General features: G+C 41.1%; 1 protein-coding gene across 2 annotated transcripts in view; it reads right to left on the reverse strand.

The window, feature by feature from the left end:
* dcun1d1 (DCN1, defective in cullin neddylation 1, domain containing 1 (S. cerevisiae)) overlaps positions 1 to 27,110 on the reverse strand; it is a 53,751-nt gene that overhangs the window by 8,323 nt on the left and 18,318 nt on the right. For both annotated transcript variants that reach the window (XM_085990143.1, XM_085990144.1), the window contains exons 3-4: positions 15,439 to 15,607; positions 5,766 to 5,896 (exon numbers count right to left, since the gene is read on the reverse strand). In XM_085990143.1, coding sequence (XP_085846269.1) covers positions 5,766 to 5,896; positions 15,439 to 15,607 — 300 coding nt within the window. The remainder of the gene's footprint in view (positions 1 to 5,765; positions 5,897 to 15,438; positions 15,608 to 27,110) is intronic.

The following is a 27,110-nucleotide window of genomic DNA, read 5'->3' on the forward strand; positions in this document are numbered from 1 at the left end:
AGCTCACTATACATCAGTAGGAGGTTTAAAAAAAAAAATGGTTAAATCCCAATAGGTAGAGGGATTACAGTTCCCATAACAAAATATTTGATTAAAACTATGTATTTACAGTGTAATTATGTGCTACTTGATGGCCCCATTAATCTCAATGTCATAAAGGGAGATGCTGGTTTATTTAATGGCTTCTCAAATGTACAGGTGTTATCCTTCATAACAAAGACTATGGAGCAATTCAGTATAATGTAATATTTTAAAGACTGCACAACATGCCCAGCCAACCCAGACAGGCATGGATAGGCGAGTGAGGACAAATTAGCCAAGCGGCAACAGGTCAGTCATCTTAAAGTCAAATGGAAATGGCAGGACACAAAGAATGGATTTTAACAATTAAACTGTTCACTAGCAGTAGAAGCAAAATGTTTGTAATATTAGTAAATAGAGACTTCAGATCCAAAGTGCATTTTTCTACAAGTTCTATTTGCATGTCATTTCTCCCCAACATGAGTTATAAACATCAACAGTTATTAAGTGATTAAAACAGATATCTGATTTTGCTTACCCGCTTATAACTGCATACCCCTCATCCTATTTATGTTAACTTTTTGTGATTAAGAGGGATTTCAATAAGAGTATGTTCCATCTTTTGCACCAAGCACTCAGGTTAGGTACAATACAGGCTAGTTACAGAATACAGCTCCCTCTAATTTTTCTCCAATACTATGCCTAAATCCTAACCAGGGTAGGACACTTCAGACGATACAAAGATGGGACGGAAAGTAGTGAGTGAGGAGGACATAAAAAAAACCTGCAAGGGGACATAGACAGGCTAAGTAAGTGGGCAGAGATTTGGCAGATGGAATACAATACTGGAAAGTGTGAGGTTATGCACTTTGGCAGGAAAAAATCGTAGAGCAAGTTATTATCTTAATGGCAAGAAACTGGAAAGTACTGAAGTACAAAGGGATCTGGGGGTCCTGGTGCACGAAACTCAAAAGGTTAGTATGCAGGTGCAGCAAGTGATTAAGAAGGCCAATGGAATGTTGGCTTTCATTGCTAGGGGGATAGAATATAAAAATAGGGAGGTATTGCTTCAGTTGTACAAGGTATTGGTGAGACCGCACCTGGAATACTGCATACAGTTTTGGTGTCCATACTTAAGAAAGGACATACTTGCTCTCGAGTCAGTACAAAGAAGGTTCACTGGGTTAATCCCAGGGATGAGGGGGTGGTCATATGAGGAGAGGTTGAGTAGATTGGGACTCTACTCATTGGAGTTCAGAAGAATGAGAGGCGATCTTATTGAAACATATAAGATTGTGAAGGGGCTTGATCGGGTGGATGCGGTGAGGATGTTCCCAATGATGGGTGAAACTAGAACTAGGGGGCATAATCTTAGAATAAGGGGCTGCTCTTTCAGAACTGAGATGAGGAGAAACTTCTTCACTCAGAGGGTGGTAGGTTTGTGGAATTTGCTGCCCCAGAAGGCTGTGGAAGCTACATCATTAAATACATTTAAAACAGAAATAGTTTCCTAGAAGTAAAGGGAATTAAGGGTTACGGGGAGCGGGCAGGAAATTGGACATGAGTCTAGGTTCGGAATGGTCATGGCCCTGTGGGTAGTGGAGTGGGCCCAGGGGCCGTGTAGCCTGGTTCTGCTCCTACTGTGTTCTAATTCTGTGTTAGATTTCAGGAGATGGTTTTATTCCTGTTCCTGGCTGGGGTGGAGATCGCCTTTACAGACGGTAAGTACTGTAGAAAATATAGGGACAGAGTGATCTCCTGGAAGAATTTCGATCGCCTAGATGGGTCGGAGAGGAATTTCCCAGATTTTTTTCTCCCAAATTGGCCATTGGGTCTTTTATCTGGTTTTTCGCCTCTCCTGGGAGATCACATGGGTTCGGGTGGATGGAGAGTGATAGAAGATTTGAGGTTAGGATCAGATCAGCCATGATCTTATTGAATGGTGGAGCAGGCTCGAGGGGCCGATTGGCCTACTCCTGCTCCTAGTTCTTATGTTATGTTCTTATGATAGTCATCCTTATGTGACCTGGGCACTAAATTGCAGGTTGTTTTGTACTGTAGCACTGAGCTGCCAGGAGATGGATTTTGTCAGCCCAAACTTAAATCGCCAGTCATTTATTTTTCATTGTTCATATTTTAAAATGGGTTATAAAAATGTGGATGAGGTTCAACTCAGTTTTCTGGGATTTTACCAGGTGCCATTAACTAACCTGGGTTACAAAACCTAGATCATGCCACCATATTTTAGAAACAAAGAAAGTGCACCAGTTAATATAAATGGTTTGCTTTTTAGTCAGCAATAGTGCTTCACTTGTAATGAAATAACCAACATCCAGAATGTTCTTTTTATCCTCCACAAAATGGGAGCCAAGTTAGGTAGAATGCTTTGAATGCGACAAAGATAAATTAATTCTCTTCCGTTTCTTCCCATTTCACTTCCAGATTTCTCAAATTTACTTGAAAATTTTCACAATCCCACAAATTGAGGCACAAGCCAGGGTCTCCTAGTAGCTTTCTTTAACCAGCCAGAAGGAGGTGAGGAAGCACAGTGAAAGTTTATTTGTCTGCTGTTCTACCCTTCCACGCAAAAGGACCCCTTTGCCTACACCGTGTGGCGAGATGGAAATCATAAGAGAATAATCACATTGCATCAGTCTGTGGCAGGGCACATCAGAATACTAATGTGGTTTGTTAGAGACCACCAAGATGGGTTTATAAAAACACACTGCATAAAATGCTGGTATTTTTGTTAATGATCACCGAACAGGCGTTTATTTTACAGGCAGACTAATTTTCTGTGAGAAAGGTGATCTTCAATTGTAGAAACACAAATTTCAGAGATTCGCAACGGTTAAGATGCATTTCTTATGGCCTAGGTCTGGTGAACCTTCCATGACTAAGTAAACAAAGACAAAAGACATACACCACATTCACTAAACTGCCAGAAGAAAACTTGGACATGAGCACCCCATTCTTCTCTATCCTGCCCGATCCCATCAAAACAAAAACTCCAGAAACAAAAAATTTTAAATCTAGATTTTTAAACCAAATCAGACGCAAGCCAACAAAATGACCAAAAACCTAACGCAGGGCATGGTAAATGGTGTTAAGCACACTGCCTCAGGAATCATCAAATTACCACATTTTGTTCTCCTGTATAGCCCAACAGATTTTTAAATAAATAGTCAAGCACCAAAGGTAACTTTTCCTGAATTTGGGCTTCCACAAATGAGCTGAAATAGAGAAAATTCAGACTATACAGGAAACTTTCGATTTACTGGCACCTAAATAACCGGAAATCTCTGTTAACCGGCAAAATTCAGGAGTAGGTTCAGGTAACTTTTATTACTTTTTTTTTACTCCATTTGTTGCTGTGCAAGGGTGTGGCTGCAGCTGTTGCTAAGCTACAGAGACGCTTGCAACTTGTGCCCATTGTTCTGAAGCAGGGTTTGTTGCTTTAAACGGAGCTCTCAGCTCCGTATCTTTTACTATAGCGTTCGGTTATCCGGAATTTTTGATGAACCGGCACCACGTCGGTCCCGTCCGTGCCGGATAAAAAAAAGTTTCCTGTACTGACATTTCAATTTGACCATTCATACTTAACCAGCAATTTGTTTGATCTTTTGATCTAGTCAATCTTTCAAAGATCGTAACTGTTTAATAATAGTTTAAATAAACTGTTCAAGTATCAATTCTTATTCCATGAATTTGTTTCGTAGCAGAAAGATCAGCCAGAGTATCTGGAGGTAAAAACATGTATTTTTGAAGTTCCAGGAATCATGAAAATCACATTTTAAAACAGGATTTTGAACACCAAAATCACAAGACCAAAAGGATCAAGAATCTTCTCTTAACTAATCATATGTAGACATGCAATGAAGGATGGTAACTTCCATCAGCTGCAGATTGAGCACATGTAGTGAAAGAATCAAACTTATACAAGTTTATGTTTAGCAATCCACATATATTTATCTGAATAAGTTTTGACACAGGCTCTCTATAAAAAAAAAACTTTAACCTGCCTTTTCAGATGCCGAAGGACCTTGTGTGTTTGCAACATTTACTTTTTTTCCCCCCTCTCGTCTGATTAACTCCGCAGTTTAATGTGCAAATATCACATGAAGGATTAAAATAAAAATTTCAAAAATGAATTTAATTGTTACATGGCAATTTTGTAAAGCCATGATGGTAACCATTGTATTTTTAAACATTTTGCTAAAGTTAATCTATGTTTATACCTTTGAAAAATTAGTTCTGCCCCTCTTGCATTCTGCTGCATGTGAAGGTCCTGCAGGTAGGTCTGCCTCCACACTTCTCCCTATTCCTCGTTATCTGGCAGCCTAGGTCTTGTTCCCAAGCCTCCTTTAGATTTTCTGTGTTGTCTGCAGACATGGAGATAAATATGGCGCAGATATATTTGTGGAGATTTTCCAGAGTGCGGGCAAATAGATCAGATGGGTCGGTTTGCGCTGGAGTGGAGTATCACTTGGTCTCAGAAGTAGTGAAATAGCTGGAAGGTCATGTCTAAGCTGTCCAACCCTGAAAGTGCCTCATGTCAGCTTCTGAATCTACTCGGTGACTACTTCTGGGTGTTCACCATTGTGCCAGCATGGATAGAGGACTAACACACGCAAGAGCATGTTTAGTGAAGTACCTCTTTCTGGACTAACGGTACTATGAGGCATTTATAGAACCCTGATAGCCTTTCTTGAGAATCTAGGAAGGCACATTGCTTTTGGGGGTTCACAGGGGCACTTTGGTTTCCATCCTAACCACAAAGTCTGTTGAAAGGCCATATCCTAAATGAGTGCCCAATAGTAGCGCCTGAAGTTTGGAAGGCCGAGTCCTCTGCTCCACTTGGCAAGTTAAGTGGTTCAGGTGGATACACAATTTCTTACCTACCCAAAGTGCTGTAATAGACTTAGTCAGGCAGGATCTGCTATAAATAGAGAAGCTATGTTCATTTTTAGTGTTTGCTCTTTAAGAACTCAAATAGTACACAAGATATTATCAAAGAATGACTTCCTGTATAACAATGGTTGTGGGGGGGGGGGGGGGGGGGGAAATGAGTATTTTGTTGATAAATCCATGTCGCTGCATATATGTTGATCTGCATGCCTCAAAATGTACTGCAATCTTACCCCAATTTCATAAATAGTCAGAAGTGAAAAATAACAAACCATTAACATCAATGTTTTGGAGAACTGAGCCTACATATAAAAGCACTAGACTAGGACCAAATAAAATTACAAAAGTTTGCATTAAAATCGCTCCAGTTGGAACACTATTTACAATCAGTTAAGCAAAATTAAAAAAAAAGTAAACAAAACCAACTTAATTTAATTTACCATCCCTTACTTCTACCTAGGGGCAATCACGACTACCAACACACCAACTCTAATTTATGTGACTGCCACATAAAACCATGAGTAGCTAGATTACAGCAACATGCCACATGACACTTTTCCTGCCCTCTTATCAAGCAGCCCCCGCTGAACCAACAAAAACAAAAAACAAATGATGTGACTCAAACAGACATCAGGTTTGGGTCACATTAGAAGCTTTGTATTCTTCTGCCTTAAGTTTTCCCTTTGCATTCGGTGAAAATTCTGTCCCCCACAGGCTGCATTACTCTGAAGTAACTACAATAAATAAGGCAAGGTCTGTCAGAATGCTGTTCTTTTTAGTTTACCTCGGAACTGGAATGTTTTTGAAGGTCAACGTATCTTTTATACTGCACTTACCTAAGCCCTTCTGGCCCGGGTTCTTTGCAAAGTTGAATGTGAACTGGTAAAAATCCTTAAACTTTGCTTGATCTTTTAATTCTAGTTCCAACTTAGGCAGTAGGACTTTCAGTTTTTCTATGCTGTCACACCTTAAGCAATAAGAAAAATGTATTTTTTTAAAAATCAATACATGACATATTTCTATGTTCTCATCCATTGTTACCATCAACCTATTAAAATTTCTTCACCCTCCCTCTCTCTTTTCCCCCCCAATCACAAAGTTGTAGTATCCCGCTTCAATGAAATCCGATTTAAAATATACTTTTCATCCATTAGACAAATTAGGCAGGTCCATTTAGGAGGTGAAGAAAGTGTCAAACATGTAGGATTTTTCTTAATTCAAAAAGGTCTGCATGCTTACCAATCACACTTTAAAAAAAAAAGGGAGAATCAGAGCTTTACAACTCAAAAATGTCAGCATATTGGTTATGAAAGATGCAAAAAACTGAAATTCACAGTAAAATTGGAAAGGTACTCAGATAATTTGGAAGCCCTCAGACTATTTGATGTTACCATAATGCCCCAATTCAAGTATTGATTTCTCTTTATTGGTTTTCTGTCTTCCAACTGTGTGTAGCGAACCTGAGATACGAGTTTGTGCAAGATCGGTTCCTTCCACCTCTGGAGAAAAACCAAGAGGTAGCTGGGGATACAAGGGAAAAGGTTTGAGACAGAGAGTGGAAGGAAAGACTATAGGAGGCAGGGAAAGCAGGCAGCCAAAGTGCGATCCTTTACAGTTTGCACTCTGTCTTATATACATAAACATTTGGAGCTTTGTCTGGAATTTATCTGGTGCTTGTGAGTTTTCATAACAACTAGTATTTATATAGCACCTTGAACATAGTAAAATGTCCCAAGGTGCTGCACAGGAGTATTTTAAGACAAAAAATTTGACACCAAGCCACATAAGGATAAATTAGGGCAGGTGACCAAAAGCTTGATCAAAAGAGGTAGGTTTTAAAGAGTGTCTTAAAGGAAGAAAGAGAGGTAGAGAGGCGGAGAGGTTTCGGCAGGGAATTCCGGAGTTTAGGGCCTAGGCAACAGAAAGCACAGCCACCAAAGGTTGAGCGATTATAATCGGGGATGCACAAGCCACAAAAATAGTATCTGTAACCAATGCCTGCACAGTCATCTGCAAGGTCCCGCACAGGCCAATCACCAGCTTTTCCATTGTAGATAACGCACATGCGTAAAAATTTGAATTGGGGGAAGCAGGCCGCGCAGGGGGCGGCGCAGCTTATGGGGGACATTGCCTGTAATCAATTATGCAGTGTGTCATAAGATAAAAATTCTGTTAAAATATCTTCAAATTTTGGAAATGGGCAGATGCCTGTATCAAATTCTAGATTATTGCTCCCATGGAATGAAATAACTGCCAAAGTGTTACAATGCATCAAGATCACAGCTGGGCAGTTACCTTTGAACTGGTGCACTTTGGCCAGCTGCCAAAAGTATCATGATTCAGCTGAGAGTTGCTCAAATTTATAATATAGAAGGGGAGACACAGAACTAGGATTTTTGAAGGGAAATACCAAATTCTCTGTACTCCTGTGAAAATGACTTTTTGGGTAGTCCATGAGTTCTTCAATGTAGCATTTAGTTCTTAACTAGTACTGCTTTGTAGATGTAAAAGTCATTACATCAAAATATATTTGCTCACTTCCATTAAGAAAGCAAACACACCAGCAGTTTTCAATTTGCAAATTTATAAATGTTTTGTCATACACCACCCAACGAACCCTAAAATTCCCCTGCACACTATGAATCTTGATTCACTTGAGCCCTCGACAAAATCTCCTTTACATGCACACAAGAAGAAAACTCGGAGGCCATCGAGTTTTTAAAAAAGTCACCCATAACAATTTTTTTTCCCCCGACAATGCAATACTGGTACATTACACGCGCTCCATGTTGTGTAATCACTAAATGAAATGCCAGTAGTGTATAGTAAATCATGACAGGAATGGGTGTGTTGAAAATGTAGCCTTTTAAAACTAGCCAAACTTGATTGGCCAGATGTCATATGACCAATAGCATTCTTCTCTTTTTCCTCCCTCTCCCCATCAACCTCAAGTACTGATTTACTAACCTGCACGCTACATACCACTTGCACTCCTCTCCCTCCAACACCCCACCCTAAAAAATACATACTAACCTTGAAGTCACTTTCCAGATTAAGCCCTTAGCCAGCTACCCTAACCAACGCCAGACATTTAAATTTCATTGGCCACAGAATCAACCTCCATAGCCATAAAAGCTGAAGACACAAGAACAGGAGTAGGCCATTCAGCCCCTCGGGTCTGCTCCGCCATTCCATCAGATCATGGCTGCTCTGCACCACAACTCTACTTTCCCACATTTGCTCCATACCCCTCGATACCCTTACATAACAAAAATCTATAAGTCTTGACAGCTCCAATTGTCCCAGCATCCATGGTCTTTAGGGAGAAGAGAATTCCAAATTTCTACTACCCTTTGTGAGAAAAAGTGCTTCCTGATTTCATTCCTGAATGGCCTAGCTCTAATTTAAGATCATGTCCCCTTGTTCTGGATTCCCCCACCAGAGGAAAGTTTCTCCGTATCTACCTGATCAAATCCTTTTAACATTTTAAACACCTCGATCAGATCACCCCTCAATCTCCTATACTTAAGGGAATATAAGCCAAGTTTCTGAAACCTGTTGCCATAATTTAACCCTCCAAGCCCCGGCATCATTCTGGTGAATCTGCACGGCACCCCCTCCAAGGCCAATATATACTTTGAGCTGCGGTGCCCAAAAGTAAACATAGTACTCCAGTACTCCTCCCCTTTGTATGCCAGCCCCCTTGAGAAAGGCCAACATTCCAATAGACTTTGATTGGTTTTTTTATATATGTGTACTGGCTTTTAATAATTTTTGTACTTGGACTCAAATCTATTTGCTCTTCTACAGTCACTAGTTTCTCACCATTTAGAAAATACTCCGATTTATCTTTCTTGGGTCCAAAATGAATGACCTCACTTTCCCACATTGAACTCCATTTGCCATAGTTTTGCGCACTTAATCTATGCCACCTTGCAACTTCCTGCTTGGATATACAGAGCTCTTCTTCTTCATCTAAGTCATTAATAAATATTCTACAACAGCCTACCAAAAATAAACAATGGCCATTGTATTTCATTTTATGACAGTCTTGAAAAAAGACAGAATGCTTCCTTTCTTGCTAAAGGAGGACAATGTTGGATATCAGCTGGAATGTCCAGTAACCAAATACCCAACTTTATAAACCACAAATAGCTGGGAAGATTTCAAGTGTTTAGTCCCATACATAGAGCAATAAAGGGCATTTTTTATTTACATTTAAAGAGCCTACATTCCCTCAGATCCATGGAGCAATCTTCGCACGAAAGAGAATTTAGGGTCAATCTTATGCACACATTGGATTGTAAACATAGAACTTCCATATTCTCATATCAGCGACTTAAAATGGCTTAGTTATGATCCCTCTAAACTGTGCGGCTGCGCAACTCTCTGCCAGTCCCGCGCAGCCCGGGACCGGCTTTTCCAATGTTAAGTTTCACACGTGCACGAAACTGTGAATGGGCCGCGCACCCAAAAAAGGGAAACGCTGGTTATGACTATCTCAAATGTATTAAGCAAGTGCTCTCGTTAGGAGATCAACAATAGGTCTGAACTTTCCTGTTCGCTTGGAAGCTATGAAGCTAGAAAAACACCAAAGCGGTAATTTTGAAGTCAATGGAAAAGAAAATTGAGCGGGGTATAAAACAGGCGGCCGATTCATGGTCGCCGTTTTTTCGCCCAGCGATAAAAATTAAAGTTACCCCCAAAGACAGAATAGCTGGCAGTATTTCTGGGAATTCTAGAAGCAATTGTTCAAAAACCAGTGACTGGACATCACCTCTCTGATCCAAAGTCTCCATCAAACACCCGTGTCACGGAATGTTGGTTTTAAGAGAGCCAGTACTCTGAAATCAATGTGGATGAGCCTGTTGAGGCCATTTGTTAGAGTGCATTACAGGGGCCAGGCCGTGGTAAAGCATTATTTGAGACACACATGCATTCCACCCTTATTGTTGACTCAGACCAATGTGTAAGTTTTGCCTTTAATGCTAAGTCACTAGTGGCTTCTATTCAATGAATAACTAGTAACGAGCCACGTGGTAGTGTTTGCTAATCTCCAGGAGTAGAAGAGGTTGTTTGGAAAAGAACTCAGTTGGTAGCCCCACAAACTCATTTTACTGTGAATGCAGTAAGAAGCTGTGTCCTCCTTCAATGTCATTTTAAAATTGATACATGAGTTTTGAAGGGTATGAAACAGTATCATGGCCTGTCAGCAGTGGGGAATTCATGCTCTGGTGCTTGATACAGGGCAAATTTGCTTCCAAGAGGCACTTCAGGTAGAATTTTTTTTTTTTTTTTTTTTTTTTTTTAAATAATTCATTCTTGGGATGAAAGCGTCGCTGACAAGGCCAACATTTATTGCCCATCCCTAGTTGCCCCTGAACCGCTGCAGTCCGTGTGGTGAACGTTCTCCCACAGTGCCGTTAGGGAGGGAGTTCCAAGATGTTGACTCAGCGACAATGAAGGAACGGAAATATATTTCCAAGTCAGGATGGTGTGTAACGTGGAGCGGAACTTGCAGGTGGTGGTGTTCCCATGCGCCTGCTGTCCCCGTCCTTCTAGGTGGTAGAGGTTGTGGGTTTGGGAAGTGTTGTCGAAGAAGCCTTGCCGAGTTGCTGCAGTGCATCTTGTAGATGGTACACACTGCAGCCATGGTACGCCGGTGGTGGAGGGAATGAATGTTTAAGGCGGTGGATGGGGTGCCAATCAAGTGGGCCGCTTTGTCCTGGATGGTGTTGAGCTTCTCGAGTGTTGTTGGAGCTGCACTCATCCAGGCAAGTGGAGAGTATTCCATCACACTCCTGACTTGTGCCTTGTAGATGGCGGAAAGGCTTTAGGGAGTCAGGAGGTGAAACACTCACCACAGAATACCCAGACTCTGACCTGCTCTTGTAGCCACAGTATTTATGTGGCTGGTCCAGTTAAGGTACTGGTCAATGGTGACTCCCAGGATGTTGATGGTGGGGATTCAGGGATGGTAATGCCGTTGAATGTCAAGGGGCGGTGGCTAGACTCTCGCTTGTTGGAGAGTCTCATTGCACAGCATTTGTGTGGCGTGAATGTTACTTGCCACTTATCAGCCCAAGCCTGAATGTCATCCAGGTCTTGCTGCATGCGGGCATGGATTCTTCCATTATCTGAGGAGTTGCGAATGGAATCCACCTGTGCAATCATCAGCGAATGTGGCAGAGCAAGTTTTCATTGACTACATAAAAGTACAGGAAACTCTTTATCTGGCACCGACGGGACCGGTGTGGTGCCGGTTTATCAAAAAGTCTGAATTACAGAGGTATAGTAAAAGGTACGAGAGCCCCATACACAGCCACAGATCCAGGTGTCCCTGTTGCATAGCAACAGGTGCAGGAACCCCGGTTACACGGTCACAGATCCAGGAACGGCCACTAATATGAAGTAAAACTTACCTGAACCTACTCCTGAATTTTGCTGGTTAACAGAGATTTCCGGTTATTTAGGTGCCGGTAAATCGAGTTTCCTGTACTGTTCTTTTCACAACTCAGTGGGGCTGAGAAGACTACATTTTTCAAAACATCCATCCAATTCGTCAGGAGCATGTCTTAGTCCTTCACATCTTTGGGCCATAATCGACAGCGAGGTAGTTTTTAAAATGTGGCAGTAAGGTATAATTTCTAAACAGAATCCCTAGAGTTATTCAGGCAATGTCCAATAGGATAATGATAGTACGGGTGAAACAACAAAGAATACCCAACCGAATCAAGAGCTTAATTCAGGAGAGATAATCATAACCACTGAAGCCTAATGTCAAAATTGGTTGAAAGCTGCATCAATGCATTAGCAACAGAGGAATAAAAAGTAGAGTGAATGTGGGGTCATCCTGAAGTACTTCACTCAATCCCAATCCATGTACCGGTTCAATGGATTTGAAAGTCTGCATAAACTGCACCTGCTCAGTTGACTGGTGAGCAACATCAGCATCAATAGCAGCAGCAACATGCTTTTATATAGCATCTTTAGTATAGGAAAACATCCCAAGCTACTTCAGAGATACAAGCACAAAATAGACACCGAGCCAAAGGAGATAATAGATGGGGTGAGCAAAAGCTTGGTCAAAGTAGTGGATTTTAAGGAGGGTGTTAAAGGAAGAGAGGAAAGCAAGGGAGGTAGAGAGATAGAGTTATGACAGGGGCTTCCAGAGCATGGAAGTAGGCGGCTGAGGGCATGGCCGCCAATAATGGAACGAAGAGATAGGGATGCACGAGGTTGCAGTCAAAGGAACAGAACATTCTTGGGGCTCCAGTAGCACTGGAGGAACGAGCTAATGGAGGGAAATTGGAACAGGAACAATTATAAATTTGAGGGGTTCAGAGACTGGGTGCTAATGTAGGTCAGCAACGACAGGGGTGATGGCTTTGGCGCTGGATATGATATGGGCAGTAGAGTCATGGATCAGCTGAAGTTTACAAAGGATGAAAGGTAGGCCAGGAGGGCATTAAAATTGCTGAGTCCGGACATGGATGAGGATTTCAGTAGCAGAAGGCCTCAGCAGGGGAAGAGGCTAGTGATATTACATTGGTGGAAGTTGGCAATCTTTGTAATGGGGAGGATATGGAGTTGGAAGCTCAAAACAGGGTCAAACTGGACACCAAACTTGCAAGCCATCTGTTTCAGTCTGAAACAGTGGCTGGGGAAGGTGATGAAGTTGGTGATGAAGGTAGAGAGCTTGTGGTGGGATCCAAAGACAATGGCTTGAACCTTCCCAAAACTTAGCTGGAGGAAACTGTGGCTCATCCAAGACTGAAAGTTGGGCAAGCAGTCTGACATCAGAGGCAGTGGAGGGTTGAGAAAGGCATGTCTGCAGATGATGTAACATAGATAGGAAGAGGAGGGAGCAAGGATAGATCTGGATGGAGTCTGGAGGTGAGGGTGCAGGGGTGCAAAGAAAGAGAAGCCATTGATAGTTATCCAATCGTAGCCAGAACATTTCTAAGAGTTAAACCAAGTGAGGAAGTGCCAAGGTGGACAACTTAAGAATGAAGGATGATGCAGTGGTCAACTGTGTTGAAGACTGCACAGAGATTAAGCAAGATGAGACGGAGTAATGGATTACAGTTAGAGAATATGGGCCCAGAAATTCGGGTCTCCACGGGCGAGTACGCACAGGCGCATGCGTGGGAAACTGGCACTTCCGTTCCCCTGAAAGAAGGGGTTCAGAGTTCGAATGCATGCGCAGGAGAGGCTGCTCGTGCGCATCGAACTTACATGTTTTTTTTTTTTGTTTTTTTTTTTTTTTTGCAGGTTTTCCCGGGAGGGTAAGTCTCCAGAAGTTAGACATGTAAAAAGCAGTCGCAAGGCCTGCTTTTTACAAGGTAAGTGGTGAATTAATTAAAATTAAAACATTTTTCCCCACAGGTTTATTATTTTTAAATACTTTAAAAGAAAGGTAAGTTTATTTTTAGCCCCATTAGAAAATAAAATTATTTTTTTCAAAAATTTAAATTGTTTAAAATAGTTATTTCATGTAATTTATAGTTTATTTAAAAAATGTGATTTAAATTTTTTTTTGAAGATTTAGTGATGTTTTGGGGCTTATAGTATTTATAAGTTTGACAGCCCTTCTTGTCAAACTTATGAATGAAGCATTCCCTGCTACCATTGGCTCTCCATGGCCCATGTGATCCCAGGGGACGCATCGAACTAACTGCACCCCTGGGATATGCAAGCACTGCGTGCCGACAGTTGGAGGAGGCCCAGGATCGCAATTCCACGGGGACCCACAGCTCAATGGCCAGCGCGCAAGCTAAGTGCAGGTCGGGGGCTTGCACCCGCGGGAAGCCATTTCTGGGCCATTATTTGAGACTTTTACTAAAGATTTAGAGTAATGCTGAAGGCAAAAACCTGTTTATACACATAGCATTCTTTATTACAGTCTTTTATAACATACCTTTTTTAAAAAATTCCAAAATTCATTAAATAAAATGGCAGTTCAAGACAAACCATCAGAGAAACTGGTGTGGCCAATAGCAAAGAAAGCTTGAAAAGCACCAAATCGGAGTGTTAAGATCAGCAAAAGCTTTCAGCGCTGTTGAGAAAAAAATGGTTCTTGCAGGACAGCAGATACAACTGACCAATACAATTGGCCAATATAAATTTATTGGAAGGGAAAGAATTAAGATAGTTGCCTATAACCATACTTGATATTTAATTAGGCAAATTTAGGGATTTTCTTCTTTAATATATTCCATATACCATGGGCAAGTAAGCAACTAAATTATATTCTTGAATAATTTTGCTGCTGAAAATTATTCGAGATTTTTGCTAAGTGGTTTGAACTATAAGTTTTGGTATTTTACACAAGTTTTATTTTGACCCCTTGTTGTACAAAGACAAAAATGCATTTTAACTTCAGGTGTGAAGAAATATCAATAGCACAACAAAATGTTTCAGTACAAACATATTCAATTTTATAAATGTAAGTCTTTCTTAATAGCCTTTTGCTGTACTTACCTTCTACTGATTTAACTATTAAAACTAGATTTATACTGCAAATATGGTAATGTTGCCTCTGACTTACAAGCGCATAGTAGCTTTCCAGACAAAGGGAGATACAAACTAGAGTCCTGTCTTCACCAGAAATAGAAACATTGCTGAAATCAAGGCAGAGGTCACAAAGAAAGGGACAAATGCAAGTAGTTGATGTACTCCCACAGCATGCAGATGTAAGCAATTTCACTACCAATCCCTTGTACAGCATTTGCTCAGCGACTGCAGTAGTTAGAGCAAATGTTTTCAAATCTTGTCCAAATCAATTGAGTGCATGAGCGCTTAGTGCTTATATATATAGTTTCAATTTTATTTGTTTCAATGGCTGGGGAAGCCCTGTATAAATGTGTAGCTGTGAAATCCCTTCTCTGCAGGAAAGGGGAGTCAGGCTTCAGCACTCAGGCCAACAGCTATGTCCTTTTGCAGTCTGTTGTCTCCCTGTTCTGTAAAAATGGTTTTCATAGTGGGGAAGCCCAAAATCTGCATCTATCGGTAGGAGGGGAGGCGGCCAGCGGACCGAGGGCGGGAAAAGCAGGCCCTGAAAGGTCAGACCAGGTGGAAGGAGAGCCAGGGAGAAGCAGGCCCCGGGACGTCGGTACCACAGCGGCTGAAGATTGTCGGGCAGGAGTGTGGGAAAGGCGGATCGAGGCGAGAACGGGCCCTATTGTGATGGCGCCGATGAAGATGGCTGCCGTCCTTGCGGGCTCCATGCGTACCAGGCAGCTAAGTGTCCTTGCTGCTTGGTGCGCTCGGCTCGTTAAGAAAAAAGCATTTCACTGACTGGATTTCACTTGTTGTATTTGGTTATGTGACAAATAAAATTGAAATTGAATACAGAACCAATTCTTGAAAATTAGTACTATTAAATTGCTATTAAAGTCTATATAACTGAAACATGGATTTGTGGGATTCCACTGAATAAATGAATTGAAGCTTTATCAAACATAATTTTCTATTCTTAGACATATACAAATACATTATTTTACTTACCCTAATTCTGTCATACCATCTATGAATTCTTGCTTTGAGAATTCACATTGTGTGGCTGCTCGAAATTTCCATGCAATGACCAGTACACTGATACTGGCTGGATCCAATCCTAAATCATCGCAGAACTGTTGAATACCATCTATTCCTATTTTATTTTCATCTTGCGGATCTAAAAGCAAACAAAAATACACATTTACTCAGAATATGCTAATCTTTCTAGGAGAGGTGTCTGCTTAACTCAGTTGGTTGCACTCATACATTGGAGTCAGAAGATCAAGAGTTCAAGATCCACTTGAGCACATAATCTGGACTGACATTTCAGTGCACCACCAAAGGAGTGCTCCAATTTTGAGATACCATCCTTCAAGATGAGAGGTTACATTAAGGCCCTGCCTACTTGTTCTGGGGTTGAGGAAGACGCTAAAAATACCAAAGCACTATTCAGAGAGAATTGTTCTCCCAGTATCCTGGCCAACATTCTTTCTTCAACCAACACCACCAGAAATAAATACAGGAAACTTTGTGCTATCCGGCACCAACGGGACCGAGCTATTGCCATTCCCTCAAAACTGCCGGACAAACCAGCGTTAATATTGAAGCATACGGAGTTTTTCAGCTCCGTATCTGGCAACAAACACTGTTGCTTAGCAACAGCTTCTAAACAGTCGGCTGTACCTTGGAAGCGTCTCTGTCGCTTAGCAACAGCTTCAGAGAGGCTTTGCAGAGCCTGACTGTTGGGGAAAAAAAAGCCACGAGAAGAAAAAAAACCTAACAAAACGGCTCCTGATTTTTGCCGGTGGCTCGAGCTTGCCGGACATTTAGCCTCCGGATATCACAAAGTTTCCTGTAACTAGTATTTATATAGCACTTTTAACACAGTAAAATGTCCCACGGCGCTTCATTAAACAAAATATGTCACCGAGCCACATAAGGAGATATTAGGACAGATGACCAAAAGCTTGGTCAAAGAGGTAGATTTTAAGGAGAGCCTTAAAAGAGAGGTAGAGGCGGAGAGGTTTAGGGAGGGAATTCTGGTAAGCAGCTGAAGGCACGGCTGCCAATGGTGGAGCAATTAAAATCGGGGATGCGCAAGAGGCCAGAATTGGAAGAGCGCAGAGATTTCAGAGGGTGGTAGGGCTGGAGGAGGTTACAGAGATAGGGATAAACTAGTTATTCATTTTACTGTGGTGCACAAAATAGCTGCTGCATTTGCCTACATAATAGTGAATGCATTTCAAAAAAAATAATTCTCTGTGAAGAGTTTTAAGATGTTTGAGAGAAATGATAAGGGGCTATATAAATGTAAGTTCTTTGTTTCTAGATTGAGAATTAATCTTTCACCGGCCTCCCTGTGCTTTGATGAGCTCAATTAGATGATGAAAAAACAAAGCACACAAAAGGTGATCATTCCCATATCCATGATACCATATACAGATGTGATACAATTATATAACTATTTATTTACAAGTGAGCAGTAGTGTTACTATACTGCAGATATTTGTTTCAAGTGAAATGGCGCTATATTGCCAGTTCCATACTATCCTTTCCTAGAGTTTTCAACCCACCACATCGGAAATGCCAATTAAATGTAAACAGTCTGTGAAGCCAGCTTCTTGGCAGCATTACAAATTTAAAATGAAGCTTAAAATATTCACAGGCAGCCTAGCAGATTCCTTGGAAACTTTTTAAAAACAATTTTTATGGGGTGCAATTATACGGCAGCGAGTGCAAAAAAGTTGGCTTCCCATCAATGCCTAAATTTAATTTGGGCCCAGAAAGGAACGCCACCAAGGAATTCCCCAGTAAAAAACACAAATACCCTCCAGTACCTTTATGGAAGTTGAGGATGCGATGGAGACAAAACTGGAACAATACCAGTCCTCAGCATGAGTTGAGAAATACTCAATATTTTTGTTTGCAACTTGGAACTTGTACTTTCTGTAACTATACATTCAAATATTCCTCTTCCTTTAGCAGCCTTTAACTGCCATTAATTAGTTACTCACTCTTTTCATGCTATGCCATCTGTGAGGTTATATCGCTGCATTACTTTACATTGAGCAGTACTGAACTTTGCTTGCCATGCATGTTGTTGTATTAGATCTCCAGCTTTCCCGTTTGAATGTTATGCCCAGCAGATCTTTTGTCTTCTGCACAATCTCACATCAACAAATTAAACATTCTGCACAAATGACCTTAAGGTAGTTATTAATGGTAGGGGTTCCAGGACTGATCCCAACAGGACATCTCCACTTACCATTTCATATTTACAATATTCAAAAAGCTATGTTTAGAGTAATTAGCTGAATAGTAAGCTACATTTAGGCCGGTATCAACATATAACAATGTTCTGCCTTAGAGGGTAGAACATACTCTGCCACATTAGAGACAAGCTGCAATATACAACCGAGACAAAGGAATAGAACAAGATGCATAGCCTGAGCTACAAAATTCTGTAACAGAACCCATGTTTTGTGAATAACTTGCAATAGGGTGCCGGCAATAGTATTAAATCTGATGAGACGAAGCTATGTGGGCAAATAACAGTAGAAACATTGGCCCAGAATTTGGTGGAGCAGGGCATCGCGCCCAGTTTGTCAACTTTGTTTTCCCTACTTTGTTTTCCCTTACCCTTCAGCTCGAAAACATTTTGCGGCGCATTTTGTTGAAAGTGTGAGCTGAGCTCTTGGTGAATGACGGAGCCAACAGTCGATCTCCTTAACCAAATAGATTGAAGGATAGAGAAAGAAACAGTAACGATGGAAAAGGAAATATGATTAATTAGAGTCAAATTAGATACAGAAAGGGAAATAGAGGGAAAGAAAGATTGGATTGAGAGAGAGAGAGAGAGAGAGAGAGAGAGAGAGAGAGAGAGAGAGAGAGAAAAAACAAGACAGAAAGGAAACAAAAACAATTTAAAAAACCTCTGAACAATTTACTCTCTGCAGGAATAAGATTCCAGTTTCAATTGTTCCCTTTCTGGGCCGGAGAGGCTGAGTGGAATTCTTTCCAGTTTTGAAGAAGGGTTCGACCCAAAACGTCAACTCAAATTTCTCTCCATGGATGTTGCCTGACCTGCTGAGTTTTTCCAGCATTTTCTGTTGTTATGCAGGAACATAAATCCAATCATTAAAAGTGTCCTTACGTCATTATATACCGGCCCTAACTTTCAGCAGCGACTTTTAATTCATTTAAACAGTGTAGAATCAACAAATGTCAGAGAACCAGTTTTTAAAGCAGTCCGTAAAGCTAGCTAGTCCACGAGACAGCCAACTTGTGTCACGGGATAGTTCACATACCTCGCTTCTGCTGCCGCTCCTTTTCCAAATCCAAACAGAAATGTTTGGCTTCAGAGAGACCGGTACCAAATTCTGTAGATGACCGAGATATGTCAGATGTCTTATAATGTGGACTTAAATGTATGACATTGCATATAGAAGCAGGTGACAGTAAAACATATGAGGATCCTATCTTGAAGGCTGATGGAACAAATTTGGAGGTCAATGATCGTACCTTGAAATGATCTGGTCAGTATGAAATAGTTATCAATAAAGGTAAATGAAGTAATGTGAGTTACAAATCAGAACAAATTACACTAACTTTGCAAAGATCAAAGCGGAGGCCAATTCTGGAATATGATGTGCAGTTTTGGTCATGCAACCTCAAAAAGGATATAGATGTTTTAGAAAAGGAGTGACCAGGAGGATCCCAGGCCATAATAAAAAACTATCAACTGACATCTTATTTGCAGTGGAGAAGGCACAGAACTTTAAAATGAAAGGAATATATAAAGCTGAAATAAGCAAGCTATTTAACTTCAACAATGAGCATAGAACCACAGTTCACCCCTCCCCCACCCACCACCGGGTCGTGGACGTGTGCAACCAACTCCCAGAGAAAATACTTGAAATAGATCTACTAGTAATATATTGAAAGTCCTACATATTGTACACTTCCTGTAAATGTCACCAATCTTTTTTTTTTTTTTTAATTTTTTTTTTTTTTTTTTATAAACATTTCTTCTTCTTAGCCACTTTGGCTCATTCTTCCCACAATCCACTCCAGCTCAGGTCCTGGGCTACACTTCCTCCCACCCCGCTTCCGGTAAGGACTCCATTCAATTCTCCCAGTTTCTCAGTCTCCATCGCATCCATTCCGATGATGCCACCTTCAATAGTAGTGCTTCCGATAGGTCTTCCTTTTTCCTCAACCGAGGATTCCCCTCTACCGCGGTTGAGATGGACCTCGATCATGTCCGTTCCATTTCCTGCACTTCTGCTCTCACCCTTCCCCCTCCCTCCCAGAACCACGATGGGGTTCCCCATCCTCACATTTCACCCCACCAGCCTCCACATTCAACGGATCATCCTCTGCCAGTTCCGCCACCTCCAGCGTGATCCCACTACCAAACATCTTCCCCTCCCAGCATTCCGAGGGGACTGCTCTCTCCACAACACCCTGGTCCACTCTTCAGATCACCCTAGTCCACTCTTCAAATCACCCCCAATATCCCCTCCCCACGCAAGCGCAGGAGATGAAACACCTGCCTTTTACCTCCTCCCTTCCCACCGTCCAGGACACTAAACACTCCTTCCAGGTGAAACAGGGATTTACTTGTACTTCTTGCAATTTAGTATACTGTATTTGCTGCTCACTATGTGGTCTCCTCTACATTGGGGAGTCCAAACGCAGATTGGGTGATCGCTTTGCGGAACACCTCCGTTCAGTCCGCAATCGTGACCCCGAACTTCCAGTCAGCCGTCACTTTAATTTTCCGTTCCACTCCCACTCTGACTCCTCTGTCCTACACTGTTCCAACGAAGCTCAACGTGAACTCAAGGAATGGCACTTTACAGCCATCTGAACTCAACATACAGTTCACCAGCTGTTGATGATTCTGCTATACCCATTTACACTTCTTCTAGACCCATCTTTTGTTTCTTTACTTGTCCCATTACCATCTCCTTTTGCTTTGTACAATCATACCTCGTCATTTAATCACTCCTGCCTTCCACTCTATCACAAACCTTCCCTTTTGTTCTTTCCTCCTCTCCACGCTCCCCCCCCACCCACCACTTTCCTTGCCCCTACACTTGTTTATAATCTGTAACATCTCTAACTTTTTCCAGTTCTGACAAAAAGTCATCGATCTGAAACGTTAACTCGGTTTCTCTCTCCGCAGATGCTGCCTGACCTGCTGAGTATTTCCAGCATTTTCTGTTTTTATATCAAAGAACTTAAAGCAGGTGCTCAACTGAAAACTTGGCAATACTGACTTGCTGGGAGCGAGGGCAGGTGGTCAGCAACAGCTTTTCTGCTGGGGGTAGTCTCTTAGCTTTTCAAAGTACACAGAGCTGACAGGCAGTCAGAAAACAGTATATGCAGACCATGTGCTTTAAACAAGAGAGAGTTTCCAGCTAATTGCTGGGAAACCATCTTTGCAACTCCATATTGTTAAAATGGCAAGGCAGGATGCGTAGATGGGATGAAAGAGAGTTTCCAATCTGCTGCATTCCATCAAGCCCCCCACCCCCCAAAAACAAAACTCTGCCAAAAATAGTCCCTAGCCCTACTTCCAATGATTCCAAGAAACCAACATCCCTCCCCGAATTCTACCAGACTCTAAGAACATAAGAAATAAGAGCAGGAGTAGGTCATACGACCCATCGAGCCTGCTCCGCCATTCAATAAGATCATGGCTGAACTTCTGTATCAACTCCACTTCCCCGACCTATCCCCACATCCCTCGAGTCCCTTAGTGGCCAAAAATCTATTGATCTCCGTCTTGAATATACTCAACGACTGAGCATCCACAGCCCTCTGGGGTGGAGAATTCCAAAGGTTCATAGCCCCGAGTGAAGAAATTGCTCATCTCAATACTAAATGGCTAACCCTTTATCCTGAGACTATGACCCCTAGTTCTAAACTCTCCAGTCAGGAGAAACAGCCTTTCAGCATCTACAGAGTGATTAACAATCACTTGTTCAAGCGTGGATTAATTAAGGAAAGCCAACATGGATTTGTTAAAGGCAAATAGTGTTTAACTAACTTGACCTGAAGCTGCCTAGGTTTGCAAATTCAACAGGTATACTCTCGCATTTCTGGCATCATCCTTGTAAATCTTCTCTGCACCCTCTCCAGTGCCTCTATATCCTTTTTATAATATGGAGACCAGAAATGTACACAGCACTCCAAATGTGGTCTAACCAAGGTTCGATACAAGTTTAGCATAACTTCATTACTTTTCAATTCTATCCCACTAGAAATAAACCCTAGTGGGCTTGGTTTGCCTTTTTTTTTTAATGGCCTTGTTCACCTGTGTTGCTATTTTTAGTGATTTGTACTCTGATCCCTTTGCTCCTCTACCCCACCCTCCAAATAATAAGTGACCTCCCTATTCTTCCTACCAAAATGTAATACCTCACATTTATCCGTGTTGAAATTCAATTGCCAATTACAGGAAACTTTGTGCTATCCGGAGGTTGCATGTCCGGCAGCTTCAATCTAACGGCAGAAATCAGCAGCCGTTTTGGTTAGGTTTTTTTTCTTCTCCTAGCATTCTTTTCACAGGCAGGCTCTGGAAAGCGTCTTTGTAGCTTAGCAACAGCTTCAGAGACGCTTCCAAGCTACTGGGCCGAGTGTTTACAAGCTGTTGCTGAGCAAGTGTTTGTGGTCAGATACGGCAGGCTCTGGAAGGTGTCTCTGTATCTTAGCAACAGCTTCAGAGACGCTTCCAAGCCACGGGCCGAGTGTTGACAAGCTGTTGCTAAGCAACAGTCTTTGCTGTCAGATACGGAGATGAAAAGCTCCTATCTGATAACATTGACACTGGTCTATCCGGAAGTTTTGAGGCAACGGCAGCAGCTTGGTCCCGTGGGTGCCGGATAGCACAAAGTTTCCTGTATATGCCCATTCTGCAAGTTTATTAATGTCTTCCTGCAAGTTCCTCACTCTCATTAGACCCTTGGTTCTGCACAATTTCCAGTATGTTATGTCCTATACTGTCAAGAAAGACACAAATAGATGTTTAACGTCTCTGTCTTTACCTTATTCCCCATTGTAATTTCTCTCGCCTCTACCGAGAAGGGGCCCATGTTTATTTTCACTACGCTCTTCCTTTTTTATACTTATAAAAGCTCTTACAATCTATTTTTATATTTCTTGCTAGTTTACTCACATTCTATTTTCTCCCTCTATCAATTTCTTGGACAGCCTTTGCTGATTTTTTTGATTTTTTTTTTAAAAAAAGGCCTTCCAATCCTCAGGCTTACTACTCTTTTTGGCAACATTGTAAGCTTATTTTAATCTAATACTATCCTTAACTTCTCTAGCTAGTTATGGCTGTGCCGCTTTCCCTTGAGGTATAAAAACTCAACTGGAAATGTATATTCATTGAGAATTATGAATTATTTAAATGTTTGCCATTGCTTAACTACAGTCATATCTTTTAATCTAATTTCCCAATCTACCTCAGCCAACTCACCGCTCATACCTCCGTAATTGGCTTTGTTTAAATTTAAGTGTCTAGTTTCGGACTTAACCACATCACTCTCAAATTTACTATGAAATTTTATCATATTATGATCACTCTTCCACGAGGATCTTTTACTATAAAGATTACTAATTAACCCGGTCTCATTAAACGATACTAGATCTAAAATAGCCTGTTCCCTAGTTAGTTATTCGATACATTGTTCTAGAAAACTGTCTTGAATGCATTCCATAAACTTGTCCTCCAAGCTACTTTTGCCAATTTGGTCTGCCCAGTCTATAATGAAGATTAAAGCCCCCCAGGATTATTGCATTACCCGGTTACATGCTCCTCTAATTTATACTGGGTCCAACACTATGATTACTGTTAGGGGGCCTATAAACTACTCCCACCAGTATTTTCTGCCCTTTGTTATTTTGTAGCTTCACCCATACTGATACTACATTCGGAGTTTCTGGGCTAAAACCCTTTTTCTCTACTGCCTTTATCTCATCCATTATCAGGGCTACCCCACCTCCTTTCCATTTTGCCTATTTTTCTAAAAGCCAAGTACCATGGAATATTTTGTTCTCAATCTTGGTCACCCTGCAACCACGTCTCAGTAATGGCTACTAGATCAAACCCATTTAATCTCTATTTGTACCATTAATTCATCTATCTTGTTACAAATGCTTCGTGCATTCAGATATAGCCTGTTTAATTTTAATTTCTTGCTATTTTTCCCTGATGTGGCCTTAGTTTAACAACTGTAATAGGGCATTAGTAACTCTCTGCCCCTTCCTGACCCAACCTGCTTGATTTTACCCAAGTCAATGCTCTGCTCTACGGCCTTTACTTTTCTCTTCAGACTTATAAATTTACCCTGATCTGAACCCTCTCATTCTCCCAGTAGACCTCAGGAATCACTCTTGCCCAGCTCTCGGGAGCAGGTCTCAGCACCCCTTCCCAGAAATGCCACACCACTTTCTCTAGCATCCTACGTGCCTACCAGCAGCATCTACTCTGCCTTCTTCCACTGTACCCTGGGCTTTGTAAAAAATTTCTTTTTAAAAGATAAACAGACTGCATGGCTAAACAAAAATAATCACGGTCACGGATTTATAATTTCCACAAAAATAAAAACAAACATTGAATTTGGACTGGAAATTAGTGTCAACACTCAGATTATTAATAAAAATGTAATTTGAATTATTCAGTGTCCTGATATAATTGTATGCTACATGACGTAAAATAGCATTTCCTCTGATTCACAGGAGCTCCACTAATATATTAAAAAGCTGCTTCTGCATTCATAGACATAAGAGAACCTTAAAATACTATGCATTTCTGAGCTGGCACCTGAAATTCATAAGCAAGATGCCTGAACAAAACAAATAAATTCAATGACCCAAGACTCTGTTTTAACATATAGATTGTGTAGTCATAAGGCAGCACATTTCTACCTTAATCAGCAGAATCATTACACTGCACAACACTCTTGTCTTTATAAAACTTTCATCTGACTTACCGGAGCAACATCATAGCAGATATGAATACATACAAATTTTGAAGTCATTTTTTCTTCAAGTTTAACAAGCACTGCAGTGGTCAGTCAGTTGTCAGGCTGGCTATGTATACCACAAGACCTCACTATTGATTCCCACCTCTGCCAGCTCTCCTAGCAGTGTACATGCCATTGTTCTTCCCAAGTCTTTTTGTTCACCGTTGTATCATCTCAGATATTGTTTTTTACATTATCTTGAGAGGTGGGATCCATTCAATCACCATTTAAAGGTCTTAATCTTCAGCTAGACAGCCAAATGTCCTGACCACATTTATCTTGCTGTATGACGCTCTGTTACTGAATGGAGGTCACTACTTCTCATTATTTAAGTGTCCTAGCCATATACAAGCAATTATTTAACTTTCACCCAAACTGGAAAATATCAGTTCTCAGATTCAGTCAATCTTCTCCTTTCACTATAAAATCAGCCCTTGCTTTCAAAAGTCTTCATGCTGCAACATCTGACTTTAATTACCAAATATCCACATATATCTAAGGAGGCTCGGTATGCAAGGGCTCCTAGCTGTGGTTTTGCCAACAGCAGATATTTGCATATAGACAAAGGGTCCAATTTCCCTGAGCCATGAGCTCTCAATCATCAAGAACCCCTTACAGTCCAACTGCAAGAGTGTGGAACGTCAGCAACCTGTACAACACCTGGTCCCAAAAGCAAACAGCGTAAGCAAGGTGGAAGAAAAAAAATCACAGTACCACAAAAGTAGCCATGAAAAAGTTCACATCCAGGGCACAAATTCTGCCCAGAGTCAGAATCCAATACATTGATTATTGCCTCTCTGCTCTATTACTTAATGCACTAGGTAGCAGTCTATTCTAGGTACTGTACTGGATTATGCGGTAGAAATAATCAGCGCTCACCGTTATTAAGGATTAAATCGGACAGCAACTTTCAGCGTGCACACATGTGCAGTTAAACACACAGAAATCAGAAACTTGCTGTCCAAGATGCCCTGCTCCTTCACAAGCTGCGCTAAACCGGTACCTCGCTGAGAAACTGCATTCAAATACATGCAATAGCATGAAGTTGGGGCACTTACGTGATAGGTACCCACTAAACACGCCAGAAAAAGTTAGGGCTTGGCCATTCAAGTGTAAGTGAATTTTTAAACAGTGTGATAAGTCTCAATTACTGCCAAGCAACCTCTCTGGCACTGCGAATTTACTTTTACAAGTGCAGAGTCTCATTCCTTCATATTTTAATTGTCGGGAGATTTTTAAAAATTTTAAACTTTTTTTTTTTTTTTAAACTTTTTCCTCGTCTCTTATTTCTCTCTCTTAATCCCATCTTTCTTTCCCTCTCTATTTCTAATAACTGCTAGTTCAAGTGGAAAAAGCATATAAAGTCTGTGGGCAAGTGAAAGTGTAATGAACGGCTAGCGCCGTTTGCTCGCCACTGACCGCAAAATCTGGGCCAATGTGTCTTGCTTGGCTATTCCTTAAGTTTTCATTACCCCCAACCTAGTTCTGCTCAAAATATTTCTACATTCATGTCAATTCCTTTATTTAAGACAAACCTTGATATCCCCTCCATTATATTTTTCCAATGAGAATAGATTTAGCATTGTTATCCACTTTTCATAACACAATTATCTAAACCATGGTGAACTAGGTTACTTAGCTTCAGAATGGTTTCCTTATTCTTCAAATGTAATTTACATTCCATATACTTTTGGCACAGGCCCACCATTCAAGTGGAAAAATATTGCTGATCAAGCACTTCCCTCAGGAGTTTCATATTTTGAAGACATGATAACTATGCATCATTCCAGTGTCTCACACTACAATAAAGCCCTGCCCACAGATGGGTCCTCAGATCTTTTTAAATGGAGGCAGACTAGCCTGCAGTGTAGGCTAAAATTTCAAAGGGAAAATAAAAGTTTTCTTAAAATTAACTAGCACAGTAATGTCTAAACATTTCATCAATTAGAAACAGTTGGGAAGGAGGATCAGAATGAGAAATGTGTAGGATAAAACTACTTTCAAACACTCTGGAAGACAGTAACAAAAGATAGCCAACCATCTTTCCTTCATTCATTCACCTTTCATATAACTTTCAGCATACATTATAGTGCCAAAAAAATGGGGTTAGCTAGTTACAGTCAGCTTAAATGGTCAATGAGGCAAAACTCAGCCCAGATAAGAGCTTACAAATGGCATGGAAATTACAAAATTATACTGCTGCCTTTCAAACTGCGTCTTTTAACTTAAGCTTAAGATGTAGCCATAATTCAAGATAATTTCTAGACCCTGGTGCTTCCTGGCAGCCAGCTACATGGGACATTGATGGCAGCCTGGAAACAAGCCATGTACCTGTAGCCCAGCGTGCAGACTTTGGGTCAAGTGGATAAAGGGGATTAAAAAAAAGCCAGTGCCCTATAGAAAAAAAAAGTTAAAACTTTGACAGTTCCGGTTGCAACTGGTCTTTGGCCCATATCTATAAAGATTATTAGATGCGCAAATTGGCTGCCGTGTTTTCTACATTACAACAGTGAGTACAATTCAAAAGTACTTCAGAAGCTGTAAAGCACTTTGAGACATCCAGAGGTCGTTAAAGGCACTATATAAATGCAAGTCTTTCTTCTTTATAGGGAAAAGGTCATATTATAAGTTTATACCCCA

Source organism: Somniosus microcephalus, chromosome 6, assembly GCF_052327205.1.
Source record: "Somniosus microcephalus isolate GS21.2 chromosome 6, FLI_Smic_1.0, whole genome shotgun sequence".
Classification (NCBI taxonomy): domain Eukaryota; kingdom Metazoa; phylum Chordata; class Chondrichthyes; order Squaliformes; family Somniosidae; genus Somniosus; species Somniosus microcephalus.